General features: G+C 40.2%; 1 protein-coding gene across 1 annotated transcript in view; it reads left to right on the top strand.

The window, feature by feature from the left end:
* Positions 1–15,453, top strand: part of GALNTL5 (polypeptide N-acetylgalactosaminyltransferase like 5) — a 73,026-nt gene that overhangs the window by 55,495 nt on the left and 2,078 nt on the right. The window contains exon 8 of the mRNA XM_027101462.1: positions 13,248–13,397. Within this exon, the coding sequence (XP_026957263.1) occupies positions 13,248–13,397 (150 nt within the window). The remainder of the gene's footprint in view (positions 1–13,247; positions 13,398–15,453) is intronic.

Raw genomic sequence — 15,453 nt, 5'->3', positions numbered from 1 at the left:
ATTATAGGGGTCCCAGAAGGAGAAGAGAGAGAGAAAGGACCAGAGAAAATATTTGAAGAGATTATAGTCGAAAACTTCCCTAACATGGGAGAGGAAATAGCCACCCAAGTCCAGGAGGCGCAGCGAGTCCCATACAGGATAAACCCAAGGAGAAACACACCGAGACACATAGTAATCAAATTGGTAAAAATTAAAGACAAAGAAAAATTATTGAAAGCAGCAAGGGAAAAACAACAAATAACATACAAGGGAACTCCCATAAGGCTAACAGCTGATTTCTCAGCAGAAACTCTACAAGCCAGAAGGGAGGGGCATGATATACTTAAAGTGATGAAAGGGAAGAACCTACAACCAAGATTACTCTACCTGGCAAGGGTCTCATTCAGATTTGATGGAGAAATCAAAAGCTTTACAGACAAGCAAAAGCTAAAAGAATTCAGCACCACCAAACCAGCTCTACAACAAATGCTAAAGGAACTTCTCTAAGTGGGAAACACAAGAGAAAGAAAGGACCTACAAAAACAAACCCAAAACAATTAAGAAAATGGTCAAAGGAGCATACATATCTATAATTACTTTAAACGTGAATGGATTAAATGCTCCAACCAAAAGACACAGACTTGCTGAATGGATACAAAAACAAGACCCATACATATGCTGTCTACAAGAGACGCACTTCAGATCTAGGGACACATACAGACTGAAAGTGAGGGGATGGAAAAAGATATTCCATGCAAATGGGAATCAAAAGAAAGCCGGAGAGCAATACTCATATCAGATAAAATAGACTTTAATATAAAGAATGTTACAAGAGACAAGGAAGGACACCACATAATGATCAAGGGATCAATCCAAGAAGAAGATATAACAAGTATAAATATATATGCACCCAACATAGTAGCACCTCAATACATAAGGCAACTGCTAACAGCTATAAAAGAGGAAATCGACAGTAACACAATAATAGTGGGGGACTTTAACACCTCACTTACACCAATGGACAGATCATCCAAAATGAAAATAAATAAGGAGACAGAAGCTTTAAATGACACAATAGAAAAGATAGATTTAATTGATATTTATAGGACATTCCATCCAAAAACAGCAGATTACACTCTCTTCTCAAGTGTGCATGGAACATTCTCCAGGATAGATCACATCTTGGGTCACAAATCAAGCCTCAGTAAATTTAAGAAAATTGAAATCATATCAAGCATCTTTTCTGACCACAGTGCTATGAGAGTAGAAATCAATTACAGGGAAATAAACATAAAAAACACAAACACATGGAGGCTAAACAATACGTTACTAAATAACCAAGAGATCACTGAAGAAATCAAAGAGGAAATCAAAAAATACCTAGAGACAAATGACAAAGAAAACACGACGATCCAAAACCTATGGGATGCAGTAAAAGCAGTTCTAAGAGGGAAGTTTACAGCTATACAAGCCTACCTCAAGAAAGAAGAAAAATCTCAAATAAACAATCTAACCTTACACCTAAAGGAACTAGAGAAAGAAGAACAAACAAAACCCAAAGTTAGCAGAAGGAAAGAAATCATAAAGATCAGAGCAGAAATAAATGAAATAGAAACAAAGAAAACGATAGCAAAGATCAATAAAACTAAAAGCTTGTTCTTTGAGAAGATAAACAAAATTGATAAACCATTAGCCAGACTCATCAAGAAAAAGAGGGAGAGGATTCAAATCAATAAAATTAGAAATGAAAAAGGAGAAGTTACAACAGACACTGCAGAAATACAAAGCATCCTAAGAGACTACTACAAGGAACTCTATGCCAATAAAATGGACAACCTGGAAGAAATGGACAAATTCTTAGAAAGGTATAACCTTCCAAGACTGAACCAGGAAGAAACAGAAAATATGAACAGACCAATCACAAGTAATGAAATTGAAACCATGATTAAAAATCTTCCAACAAACAAAAGTCCAGGACTGGATGGCTTCACAGGTGAATTCCATCAAACATTTACAGAAGAGCTAACACCCATCCTTCTCAAACTCTTCCAAAAAATTGCAGAGGAAGGAACACTCCCAAACTCATTCTATGGAGGCCACCATCACCCTGATACCAAAACCAGACAAAGATACTACAAAAAAAGAAAATTACAGACCAATATCACTGATGAATATAGATTCAAAAATCCTCAACAAGGGCTTCCCTGGTGGCGCAATGGTTGAGAGTCCACCTACTGATGCAGGGGACACGGGTTCGTGCCCCAGTCTGGGAAGATCCCACATGCCACGGAGCAGCTGGGCCTGTGAGCCATGGCCGCTGAGCCTGCATGTCCAGAGCCTGTGCCCACAACGGGAGAGGCCACAACAGCGAGAGGCCCACATACCGCAAAAAAAAAAGAAATCCTCAACAAAATACTAGCAAACACAATCCAACAATACATTAAAAGGATCATACACCATGATCAAGTGGGATTTATTCCAGGGATGCAAGGATTCTTCAATATACACAAATCAATCAATGTGATACACCATCTTAACAAATTGAAGAATAAAAACCATATGATCATCTCAATAGATGTAGAAAAAGCTTTTGACAAAATTCAACACCCATTTATGATAAAAACTCTCCAGAAAGTGGGCATAGAGGGAACCTACCTCAACATAATAAAGGCCATATATGACAAACCCACAGCAAACATCATTCTCAATGGTGAAAAAACTGAAAGCATTCCCTCTAAGATCAGGAACAAGACAAGGATGTCCACGCTTACCACTATTATTCAACATAGTTTTGGAAGTCCCAGCGACGGCAATCAGAGAAGAAAAAGAAATAAAAGGAATACAAGTTGGAAAAGAAGAAGTAAAACTGTCACTGTTTGCAGATGACATGATACTATACATAGAGAATCCTAAAAATGCCACCAGAAAACTACAAGAGCTAATCAATGAATTTGCTAAAGTTGCAGGATACAAAATTAATGCACAGAAATCTCTTGCATTCCTATACACTGATGATGAAAAATCTGAAAGAGAAATTAAGGAAACACTCCCATTCACCATTGCAACAAAAATAAATACCTAGGAATAAACCTATCTAGGGAGACCAAAGACCTGTATGCAGAAAACTCTAAGACACTGATGAAAGAAATTAAAGATGGTACAAACAGATGGAGAGATATACCATGTTCTTGGATTGGAAGAATCAATATTGTGAAAATGACTATACTACCCAAAGCAATCTACAGATTCAATGCAATCCCTATCAAATTACCAATGGCATTTTTTACAGAACTAGAACAAAAAAAATCTTAAAATTTGTATGGAGACACAAAAGACCCCGAATAGCCAAAGCAGTCTTGAGGGAAAAAAACAGAGCTGTAGGAATCAGACTCCCTAACTTCAGACTATACTACAAGGCTACAGTAATCAAGACAATATGGTACTGGCACAAAAACAGAAACATAGATCAATGGAACAAGACAGAAAGCCCAGAGGTAAATCCACGCACCTATGGTCAACTAATCTATGACAAAGGAGGCAAGGATATACAATGGAGAAAAGACAGCCTCTTCAATAAGTGGTGCTGGGAAAACTAGACAGCTACATGTAAAAGAATTAAATTAGAACACTCCGTAACACCATACACAAAAATAAACTCAAAATGATTCGAGACCTAAATGTAAGACCAGACACTATAAAACTCTTAGAGGAAAACATAGGAAGAATACTCTTTGACATAAATCACAGCAAGATCTTTTTTGATCCACCTCCTAGAGTAATGGAAATAAAAACAAAAATAAACAAACGAGACCTAATGAAACTTAAAAGCTTTTGCACAGCAAAGGAAACTACAAACAAGACCAAAAGACAACCCTCACAATGGGAGAAAATATTTGCAAATAAATCAACGGACAAAGGATTAATATCCAGAATATATAAACAGCTCATGCAGGTCAATATTAAAGAAACAAACAACCCAATCCAAAAATATGCAGAAGACCTAATAGACATTTCTCCAAAGAAGACATGCAGATGGCCAAGAGGCACATGAAAAGCTGCTCAACATCACTAATTATTAGAGAAATGCAAATCAAAACTACAATGAGGTATCACCTCACACCAGTTAGAATGGGCATCATCAGAAAATCTACAAACAACAAATGCTGGAGAGGGTGTGGAGAAAAGGGAACCCTCATGCACTGTTGGTGGGAATGTAAATTGATACAGTCACTCTGGAAAACAGTATGGAGGTTCCTTAAAAAACAAAAATTACCATATGATCCAGCAATCTCACTACTGGGCATATACCCAGAGAAAACCACAATTCAAAAAGACACATGCACCCCAATGTTCATTGCAGCACCATTTACAATAGCCAGGTCATGGAAGCAACCTAAATGCCCATCAACAGACGAGTGGATAAAGAAGATGTGGTACATATATACAATGGAATATTACTCAGCCATAAAAAGGAACGAAATTGGGTCATTTGTTGAGACGTGGATGGATCTAGAGACTGTCATAGAGAGTGAAATAAGTCAGAAAGAGAAAAACAAATATCGTATATTAACGCATGTATGTGGAACCTAGAAAAATGGTACAGATGAACCGGTTTGCAGGGCAGAAGTTGAGACACAGGTGTAGAGAACAAACGTATGGACACCAAGGGGGGAAAGCCGCGGGGGGTGGGGGTGGGGGTGGGATGAATTGGGGGATTGGGATTGACATGTATACACGGATGTGTATGAAATGGATGACTAATAGGTACCTGCTGTATAAAAAAATAAATAAAATTAAATTTAAAAATTTAAAAATTAAATAAAATTTAAAAAAAGAAAATACTAGGTGAATAAACAAAACCAGAAATGCTGAAGTGACAATATTAACATAAAATTGGCATTTAAGATTAAAAGCAATAAACAGAAAATAGATATTATATAATGGTAAAAGGCTAAATACTAAAAGCTTTTAAACAAGTAAAATATTTGCTTTAAGTTTGCTTTTTAACTTTTATAATTCTCAAATCCAATCATTTTTTATATAATTTTTTTCTGATAGTTTTATGACATCATTATTTATATTTAATTCTCTACTACATTTAGACTTTGGTGCATGATAGGAGTTAAAGTTCTGCATTTTTTTCAAGTTGTTAATCAAGTGACAATTATGAAGAGAAAGAAACGGGCATGACACATTTAACAAATTAAATAATCATATATACTTAGGTCTTTCTGTGTTCAACTGATCCATTTGCTAGTTATTGAGCCAATCACGTGCACTGCTATTTTCTGTAGCTTTACGATAAAGTCTATTAATTGGTAGAGTGAGTCCCTTGTTACTCTTCATTTTCAGAATTTTCTAAGTGTAATTTGTTCTTCTCAATCACTTCAGCAATTTCAAAATCAATCCCTAAGGTTTTGAATGGTGTTGCATTATATATATAAATGAATTTTAAGGCTTTTAAAGGAAATACTAATGAACAATAAATACTTCAGAAAAATACTGACTTCTAATCAAAGAAACAAAATCTTGGGGATTCAAAATTCCACCATTAAAAAAAATTTTTTTTTTAATTGAAGTATAGTTGATTGACAATATTGTATTAGTTTGGGGTGTAGAGCATAGTGATTCAGTTTTTCTTTTTCAGATTATATTCCGTTATAGGTTACTACAAGATATTTGATATAATTCCTTGTGCCATACAGTAAATCCTTGTTGCTTATCTATTTTATATATAGTATAATAGTTCACATATGTTAGTCGCACACTCCTAACCTGTCCCTCCCCCACTCCTTCTCTCCTTTGGTAACCGTAAGTTTGTTTTCTGTCTGTGAATCTGTTTCTGTTTTGCATATACATTCATTTGTATTATTGTTTAGATTCCACATTACAAGTGATATCATACAGTAAAAAAAAAAAAAAAAAAAAGTGAGTGTATTCCTTATCTTGGCTTTACCTTCCCTCCAGACAGCAAATAACAGCAAACTTATTACTCAAGTACCCTCATGATGTTTGCTTCAATATTTTCAGTTACTTGATTCCAAATGGCCCCTTCATACGTTTTAAGTATGCTTGGCTCTCTCTTTTCATAAACAAACATGTAAATTAATAAATAGCTAGGCACTCTCTTGACACCAGCAGCCCTCTCTACCCAAGTAACCTGGTTTTTCCTAAGGGAAGATCAGCTACACCTGCATCTACTTCATTTCTCACTCTTCGTTCCAGTAAATCAGATCCTGGAGGCCCTCAGCATCCTTCCTCTGACATCATTTACGGCACTGTCATCAGTTTCATACTCGTGTCCCTAATGGATGGCTTTTGGTCTTCCGTGTGCTTGAGGTTACTGTAGCGTTTGACATGGTACACCAGTCTTTTCCAGAAGTTTTCTTGGGTTTTAGGGCAAAATCCAAGAAAAGCCCCTTGTATCGCTCAGCTGTTCTCAATCTCCTTTACAGGAATTTCTCCTGTGTGTCTCTTAAACATGGGTGCTCCCAAGACTGCTTCCCTTGTCAACCCTCTCTTCTTACCCCACGTGCTCTTCAGGGCTCAGGGCTGACATGTAGCCGCTCTGCACCTGTGAAGCCATGCTTGTTGTTAACTTAGTGCACTCTTTCCTTATCTGATGGGAAAGAACCTCTACTCTGAGCCAGCCGAATACCTCCCACCTGCCGCCCATCACGCCTCCCTTCTCCGCATCTCAGCCTTCCCATGGCCCAGAAACAAAAGTGGTAGCACCCGGCAGGGCAGGGCCACCAGGACCTGTGGCGGCTCCTCTGTTCTCTTCGGCCAGCGTCTGTGCTGTCCCCTTGTTAATACTTTTTATAATATACCTACATCAACTCCCATGGCTGTGACTAACACCTGTATGGTGGTCAGACCCAAATCTCATTTCAGTTTAGGGCTCTCTTGAGTGTTCTAGTTAAGTTCAGTGTTGAACACAGCCATCGTTTAAGGAGCACCTCCTGCATCAGGCTGTGCCACATGCTGGACATTCAGAAGACACAATCCTCATTCATTCATTCATTCACTCCTTCAGCAGTATTTATTGAGAACCTGTCACATGCCAAGCACCGTGTTGGGTGCTAAAAATACAGTAGCACTCAAAGCAAAAGTGGTTTCGAATGACATAAAGCTTCCATTCTATCAATATCTGGGGTAGAGTGAGATGAGTAGTTATTTAGTTTTATTTCTGATAAATGCAATGAAGGGGAAATACAGAATACTGTGAGATCATATAAAAGGTGAACCTAGCCTTGTCTTAGGGGAGGTGTGTGTCTGCCTCGGCAGAAATGGCATTTAAGTTGAGATGTAAAGGATAAAAATGTATTTCATTTTCAAGTTCTTATTATGTGTGACATGCACTGCTCTGAAATATTACAGATGTTAACTCATTTAATCCTCATAATAAACCTGTGAGGTAGGTACCAGCATCATCTCCTGTTTATAACGGGGAAACCGAGGCACAGAGAGGTAGTGTGACTTGCCCAAACTCACAGCAATCGTAAGTAGTGTGCTCCAAACCTATGGCTTCCTGCCTTGTATGATCTATGCAACTTCAGATCTTAAGCCCCGCCCCCCCGCCCCCCAGCTCGAGTTTACCCTGTTTCTAAGTCACTTCTCTCTAAGGCTGGCCATATATTGGAAGCCTCCAATGCCCTGAATTTGTTTTAGTTGACGTGAGCTCAGTGTTACCATTGCTCGTGGAAAATGATGACTCGCTGGGTGCCCACGGAGCTGCGGCTTCACTCCCAACCTCGGAATAGGCCTCATAACCAGGCTCCAGATTAGCATTTCTGTTTCCCTGAGAGAGCAGACAACCTGCTCTGTGTCTGGCCACACTGCCCCAGGGTTCCATCCTGGTGTCCCCCAAGGGGCAAGATACACTCCTGCAGGAACCGGGGCCCTGCCCTACCTCACCCTCCAGACTGAGCCTCTTAGACACGGGTGCCAGCTCGGATTCGGCCCAAGGTTGCTGCCTCCCTTGGATGCTGGGATTTGAGAGCAAACCACACGCCTGCAGGAGAGAAAGGCTGAAGGCAGTTGTCCTGTGTTGACACAGTAGAGGATTCGGCAAGTTGCTCAGCACCCAGCCCCCTGCTCGGACCGTGGCTCCCCACTGCCTCACTGGGTTACTTTTCTTGGCCCATCTGCACGGAATTTCCACCCCTAAGGGGTTTCCCCAAGCCCCTCTTTCTCTGTTCTCTCCACCTTCTCCATAACCTCACCCACATCACGTTCCCATGATTAACGGATGCTGATGACACCAATTCTCGCTCCTTCCCAGTTCCTTCTCCTGAGTCATAAGCTCGTGTGGTCTATCGCCTACAAGTTACCATGGCAGGGGTGTCCCACAGGTATGCTAAACCCAAATTCCTCCTCCCATGTTCCCTCTATGAGTGGATGACATGCTACCTCTCCCCCACCCCACCAGTTATCTGCACACACGTCCCCCATGGAGAGCCTCCCTGGACTCCACACTCCCTCTCCTGCCCCACGTTGACCTCACCTTATCTGGGCAGTTCTACCTCTAAATCATCACCTGCCTCTGTTCACTTTCCTCTTTCCCCACCGCCGTAATCCACAGCTACAGCTTTGATGTAATTTCTTCGGGAAGACTTTCTTGACCTTATCTTCCTTACCTGCCCCCCGCACATAGACACACACACCCAAGTCTGGGATCCGTTCCCCTCCTATGCATGCTTCCCCCATGACAGCACTTATTGTGCTGTATCACAGTTGTCTCCTGTCTGTGTGTGCAGGGCAGGCTGTGTAGACAGGCAGCCTGGGTGGTGGCACATGGTACCATGTTTAGAAGAACCCCACACCTGGCTTAAGGCTCTGCTGTTGCCATCTTGAAACTTTTAATAATTTTTGAACCTGAGACCCCATTTTTATTCTGTGCTGGGCCCTGCCAGTTGTGTGTTCCCACCAGCTGTAAGCTCCATGAGGGCAGGGAAAGATCTGACTTGTTCAACATGCGTTCTCAGCACCTGGTACTTTGACTATGTAAAAAGTGGTTGAGAAATATTTGCTGAGTAGTTGAACCACTCAAGAGTCTAAAAGGCCCCGCGCATAAACGATCAGAATAATAGACACCTTGCAGTGGTACCGTGTGCATTCACCGCAGCGATGGGCATAAGGCATCTAACACAGCTTCTGCCACCTAAAGTGCTCCCAGCCAATGTTCGTTCCTCTCCTTTTATGCTACAGCTCTCCCAGAGTTCTAATTTAAAATGGTATCTGGGCAGCAGCCTCTCCTAACTTTCTACTAAGATATGTATTGAGACTGGAAAAGATGAGATCCCACTAGAAATTAAAATGAATAGTCAGCCTGAATCTGGGAGGCACCCCCATAATTGTGAGGCCAGCAAGACTGACTGAGAAACTCGTACCCTGGCTTTGTTGCATGGTGCACCCCTGCTTCCCCTCACAAATGCAGATTACAGACAAAGAGTAAGAAGAGACTCAGTAATGCCCCAGTTTCTGCCCACTGACTTGGAAAGCGGACAGCCTTCCAACCCATATGTGTCAGTGGAGAAGGCCAGTGAGGCTGGACCAGAATGAGTGAGGAGAGAACAGCAAGATGAAGCTGGAGAGGGAGGCAGGGGCAGGACTCTGCAGGACCCTGTAAGGATTTAGATGTGTCTTACGTGCAACGAAATGCCACTGGTATGTTTTAAGCAGGGCAGGGACAGTGGCTGTGGAGGCTGACATAGTGGAGGATAAGCAGGCAGACCAGGAGGTTCTTACAATAACCTGGACAAAGGGTGACAATGGATGGAACCAGAGCAGTAGCAACGGCAACAGAAAGAACTGGACAGATTCCGGGCATACTTACAAGTAGAATGGACAGAACCCAGAGACTGACCAGCTACGTGGTTATCGAGAGAAAGGGGTGTCATGGACAACCCAATGATCAGTCAGCTAATGCCACGATGATGCTTGTTACAAGCGAGCTCAAAACTGGTTGGCTTAGAGCAAGAAGCCTCTGCTTTTTTCTTTCCTATGTCTCTGTGTTGGCCAGCATGGCTCTGCCTCGGAATTTACACTGGCAGGGCTGGGCTCTGGGCTCTGACTTTGGTCAGGTCTGCTCATCATTCTAGTAGCAACTCTGGGCATATTCTTCTCATGTTGATAAGCAAGAATGCAAAAGTCAAGCCAAACCACACAGCACATTTAAAGCCTCCACAGGCATCATGTCTGCTCACATTCCATGGGTCAAAGCATGTCAAATGGACAAGCCCAAAGTCAGTGTGTCAGAGAAATATACTCCACCCCTTAGTGAGGGGTGGAGAGTGAGATAATATTGCTGAACAGTGTTTCCATCTATCACACCAAGTTTCTGGAATGAGCAACTCAGTGGATGGAGGTCCTATTTACTTAATGAGTAAAACTGGTTAAGAGAAATATGTTCCCTCATGTATCAGTTAGCTTTTGCTGTGTAACAAACTGTCCCAAAATACAGTGGCTTCAAACAACAATCAATTGTAAGTCCTCAAAATTCATTGTATTGCTAAAGTGGTTATTTTGGTCATAGCCAGGATGGCTGGTTTCTGTTGGTATTGCTTACACATCTCTGCTCATCGGGAGGCTCAGCTGGTGCTGGCTCATATGGGATGGCCTCATTTACATATGTGGACATTGGCCCAATAATAGGTGGAACAGTGGCCATGACCAGGGCATTTGTCTCTCATTGTCAGGCAGGCTAGTGAAGCTCATTCTCAGTGAAGTGGTCACAAGGTTCCCAAGAGCAGCAAGAGAAGGCAAGTCCCAAAGCGCTACAAACACTTTTCAGGCATTTGTTTGCATCACGTTTGTTCATGTCCTGTTGACCAATGCAAATCATGAGGCCAAGACCAGATTCAAGAGATGGAGAAATAAACCTCACCTCTTGATGGAATGAAGTACAGTTACATTGCAATTAAGTATGCATGTAAGAATGAAAAGCACTTGTGACCACACTTGCAGTCTACCACACTTCACTACAACAGAGATACACTCTCATTTACAAAACACGAACTCTAAGCACTCTACAAGTATCAGATTTTCTAATGCTCGTAACAATCCCATGACGCAGGTACTGTTATTATTCTCATTTTACAGGTGAGGAAACTGAGACACAAATAGGTTGAGTAACTTCAGTAACTTGCCCCAGATCACACAGCTCATAGGGGATTTGAACCACACTGAGTGGCCCTAGAGTTTGTGCTGTGCACCACTACACTATACTAACTCTTAATGGGATACTCTGCCTTCTTGTCATCCTCTTCCTCCTCCAATAATAATAATAATAATAGAAACTGGGAGCTGGACAGACTACTTCCAGCAGTATATCTGAGAAAGAAAGCTGACCATCACCTAAAGAACAGAGCAAAAGGCACGTCCAGATGGATCATGTTTCCCTTTGAGAATGAATCAAGAAGAAAAGAACAACTTTGTGGGTCCTATGAACACTGGGCTACATTGCAATAGCTTCCCTCAATTTGATTTTTGAGAAAGTTTTTAAATACATTTTTTACTTATATTCCTCCTTTATCACTTTGGTTACTTGACTTTTGTTTTCTATTCTATACTCATAGCCAGATTTCTTTTTTTAATACAGAAACATTTCAAACATGTAAGAATGTACCAATAATAATAGATACTTCTGTATCCATTCTAATTATTAAACAGATATTAATGATTTTCCAAATTTCTTTAAGTTCTCACTTTAAAAAAAGAGAATAAGACATTATAGGTGGCTAGTATCAGTTAGCTTTTGCTGCATAACAAAGCACCCCGAGTGGTAGCTTAAATGAGCAACTATTTAGTTCTCAATTCCAGATGAAAATGAGAGTCAGAGAGGATACGTCTGATCATAAGCATGTGGCAGAGATGATAAAAGAACCTAATTCTTTGGACTTTTGGTCTCAGAGTTTTTCTACTGAGCCATCCATTTTAGAGAAGGAATTCAATGGATATTTTTCTAGACGTTCTGTGGGGATGTTTCTGGGTATTTCTAAAGAACTCTAGAGGTTGGCCTGCACCAGTCAGTAGGTCTCATGTTATGTCAGAAGTTCTGCTTTTCCATTTTCTTTAACATAATCCTTTCTGACTATCTGAGTGATATATTTCACCATAATACTTCTGAGTATTGTTTTCAGTGAGTCTTATTCTCCTACTACTGTTCCCTAAATGATTAGGTGAATCCACCTAAGAAAATATCTATAAAACTGGGATATACTACCTTGATCAATTAGAACAGTGGTTCTCAAACTTTAGTGTGCCTCAGAATCACCTAAAGAGCTGGTTAAAATACAGATTACTGTGCCCCCAGACCCAGACTTCCTAGTTCTGTAGGTCTGGGTGGGCCCAAGGATTTGCATTTCTAAGTTCCTTAGTGATGCTGATGCTGCTGGTCTGGAGACCATGCAAGAATCACTGAATTAAAGTAAAGAGAAGAGTCATGCAAGTGTACTATACATAAGATTTATGTTACAAGCACATTTTTTGTGCTATTATCTATAATAATAAAAATCAAAGACTACCAAAATGTCCAACAATACAAGACTTTTAAAGTAACTTCACATAATATCAAATGAAGAAAAGCAGGTTATCTTAATGTTGTGTATCTGTGTATGTACACATACATACTTGGATTAATATTGACTGACAAAGTGTTAAAACGAAAAGTTATTTTTACCTTTTTCTGTGTGCTTTTCTACATTTCTTAGTTTTTCAATGGTCATATTTTGCTTGTGTGTAATAAAAAGTTATTAAAAATAAGCGTTTTAAAGTGTTTTAAGTACAAAAAAGATGAATAACTGAATTCAGCCATGATTGCTATTTCTCTTATTATTTGCTTATATCCAGCAATACTTAATCACCTCAGAAAATGTTACTCTCAGAATATTGTTTGAGAATATCCTAAGATAAAATATCTTGTCAGTCTTCATACATAATCAGTATCAGAACTGGTCATGTATAAGCGAGGCAGGATCACTTGGTATTCAGCGCACTGACTCTAGGGCCAGATTTCCTGAGTTTGAACCTTGTGCTCTGCCACTATATCACTGGGCAAGCTTCTTAACCAATGTATGTGTTAGTTTCTTCATCTGTAAAATAGGGATGATCACAGTACCTACACGATAGGGTTGTCGTGAGGATCAAATGAAATAAGAAACTTAATAAATGTTAGCTCTTGTTATTTTTGTTTTAGTTCAGCAGTTGCCTATTACTAGCAAACACTCATTAATCATTAATATGTTTTCTATTTTTCTTATGTCTAGATCTGGATGTGTGGAGGCCAACTCTTTATACTCCCCTGCTCTCGAGTAGGACATATTGATAAGCAACACGTTGCAAACCACACTGGAATTGCAAAAGCCTTGGCGTATAATAATCTCAGACTGGTGCACGTTTGGCTAGATGAATACAAGGTGAAGGATGTGTCCCTGGTTTGGAAAGATGAGTGAGAGTACAGAGAGGGACTGGCTCTAAAGAAGCCTTCTGCTGCTTTCTAGATACCAATTTTTGTACTTTTCCTTAAATTAGGGCAACCCTTCAGCTGTTCACCCACCCATTTTCAGATGCTATTCTTAATTTGTTCATTTTAAGCTGCTACACTTGCACCTTACTCTTTTTTTTTTTAAATCTCTAAGGAAACTCAAGTTTCTCAGAAGTAAATCAACCAACACGAGAAGGCTTTTTTTGCCCCCTAGATCTATTTTCCTCCCCCAAAGATTGCCCATCTGCGGCAAATACCTCTCTCTGCCCCCATTCCCATGGGCAAATTTTGGATTCTCTTCCTCCACTACCAAGCTCCCAAGTGATGCGGCTGCAGCTGGTCTGGGGACCACACAAGAACCTCTGCTCCTTTTTTCTCTAACAGTCAAAGATTTTTTTTTTTTTGCAGTACGCGGGCCTCTCAATGCTGTGGCCTCTCCCGTTGCAGAGCACAGGCTCCGGCCTCCCGGACCGGGGCACGAACCCGTGTCCCCTGCATCGGCAGGCGGACTCTCAACCACTGCACCACCAGGGAAGCCCAACAGTCAAAGATTTTTACATCAAAGCCAGGCCCCTTCATTTGTACATCTCCCCATGGTTTAAGCCCCTTGCCGGGACCTTTAGAATGCACATACAGAGAACATATAGATGCCGCTTCATTTTAATTTGAAAGTTCAAACAAATTTGGACAGTAACAACAAGACCTCCTTTCAGATACATGGGTAGAAATATGTAAGAATCTCTCTGTGATACTATATGTCCTGGTCTTGATCTAATATTTATTATTTTAAATTATAAAAGTAATAATACTCAATTTCTTGAGTAATCAGGGCAATATGAATTAAAACCTCAATGAGATATTTCTACATATTTCTACATACATGGCAAAACATTTTTAAAGTCTGATAGGACCATGTGTTGGCAAGCACAGGAAGTCTCAGACACTGGGTGGGAGTGTTAATTGTTACAGACTCACTTTGGAAAACAGTTTGGCAATATCAAGTAATAAAAGACATGAATATCCCACGATCCAGCAATTCCATCCTGTATATACACTACAGAAAGCATGCTTCTGTGCACCAGAACACATGAACAAGAATGTTTATAAACAGCATTGTTTGTGTTAGCCAAAACTGAATACAACCCCAATATTCATCAGGGATGGAATGAATAAATATGATATGTTTAATGATATAATTCTATATAGCAATGCAAATTAATCAACTTTAAATATACATACAACAGTATAGGTAAATCTTAAAGATATAATGGTGGACAAAAGCAGCCAAACACAATAGAATATATACTGTATTTTTCCATTTCTATAAAGTTAAAAACAGGTAAAAATCAAACCGTATAATCTATGTGTGGATAATTAGATAGCGATACTAGAAAGAAAAGCAAAGAAATGAATACATAATCAGGATAGCACTTCAAACTAAGAGAAAGGGGCTTCCCTGGTAGCGCTAGTGGTTGAGAGTCCGCCTGCATATGCAGGGGACACGGGTTTGTGCCCCGGTCCGGGAAGAACCCACATGCCGTGGAGCAGCTGGGCCCGTGAGCCATGGCCGCTGAGCCTGCGCGTCCGGAGCCTGTGCTCCGCAACAGGAGAGGCCACAACAGTGAGAGGCCCGTGTACCGCAAAAAAAAAAAACAAAAAAAAACACAAAAACTAAGAGAAAGGATTATGATCAGGAAAGGAAAGGCAAGGGCCTCTGAGATGCTGATTATGTTCTATTTCTTGACTTAGGGTTTCTGGGGTTGATTTTTCAACAATTCACTAAGGTGCACATTTATATTCTATGTGCTTTTTTCGGTATGTTTATTATATTTCCTGATTTAAAAAAAAATATTTTTAAAAAGGTAACGCATACACATTTTTGTCTTACAGTATTGAAAAGCATGAAGTGAAAAGTAAGCTTTCTAAGCCCGTAGTTTCGCCCCTAAGAAGCCACCACTAAATTACTGTCTATAGTTTCCTGTTAACAT

Source organism: Aethalodelphis obliquidens, unplaced genomic scaffold (genome assembly GCF_003676395.1).
Source record: "Aethalodelphis obliquidens isolate GAN/ISIS:26980383/991018 unplaced genomic scaffold, ASM367639v1 scaffold5, whole genome shotgun sequence".
NCBI lineage: Eukaryota > Metazoa > Chordata > Mammalia > Artiodactyla > Delphinidae > Aethalodelphis > Aethalodelphis obliquidens.
The sequence above is the reverse complement of the archived record's forward strand: the minus strand, read 5'-3'. Positions and strand labels throughout refer to the sequence as shown.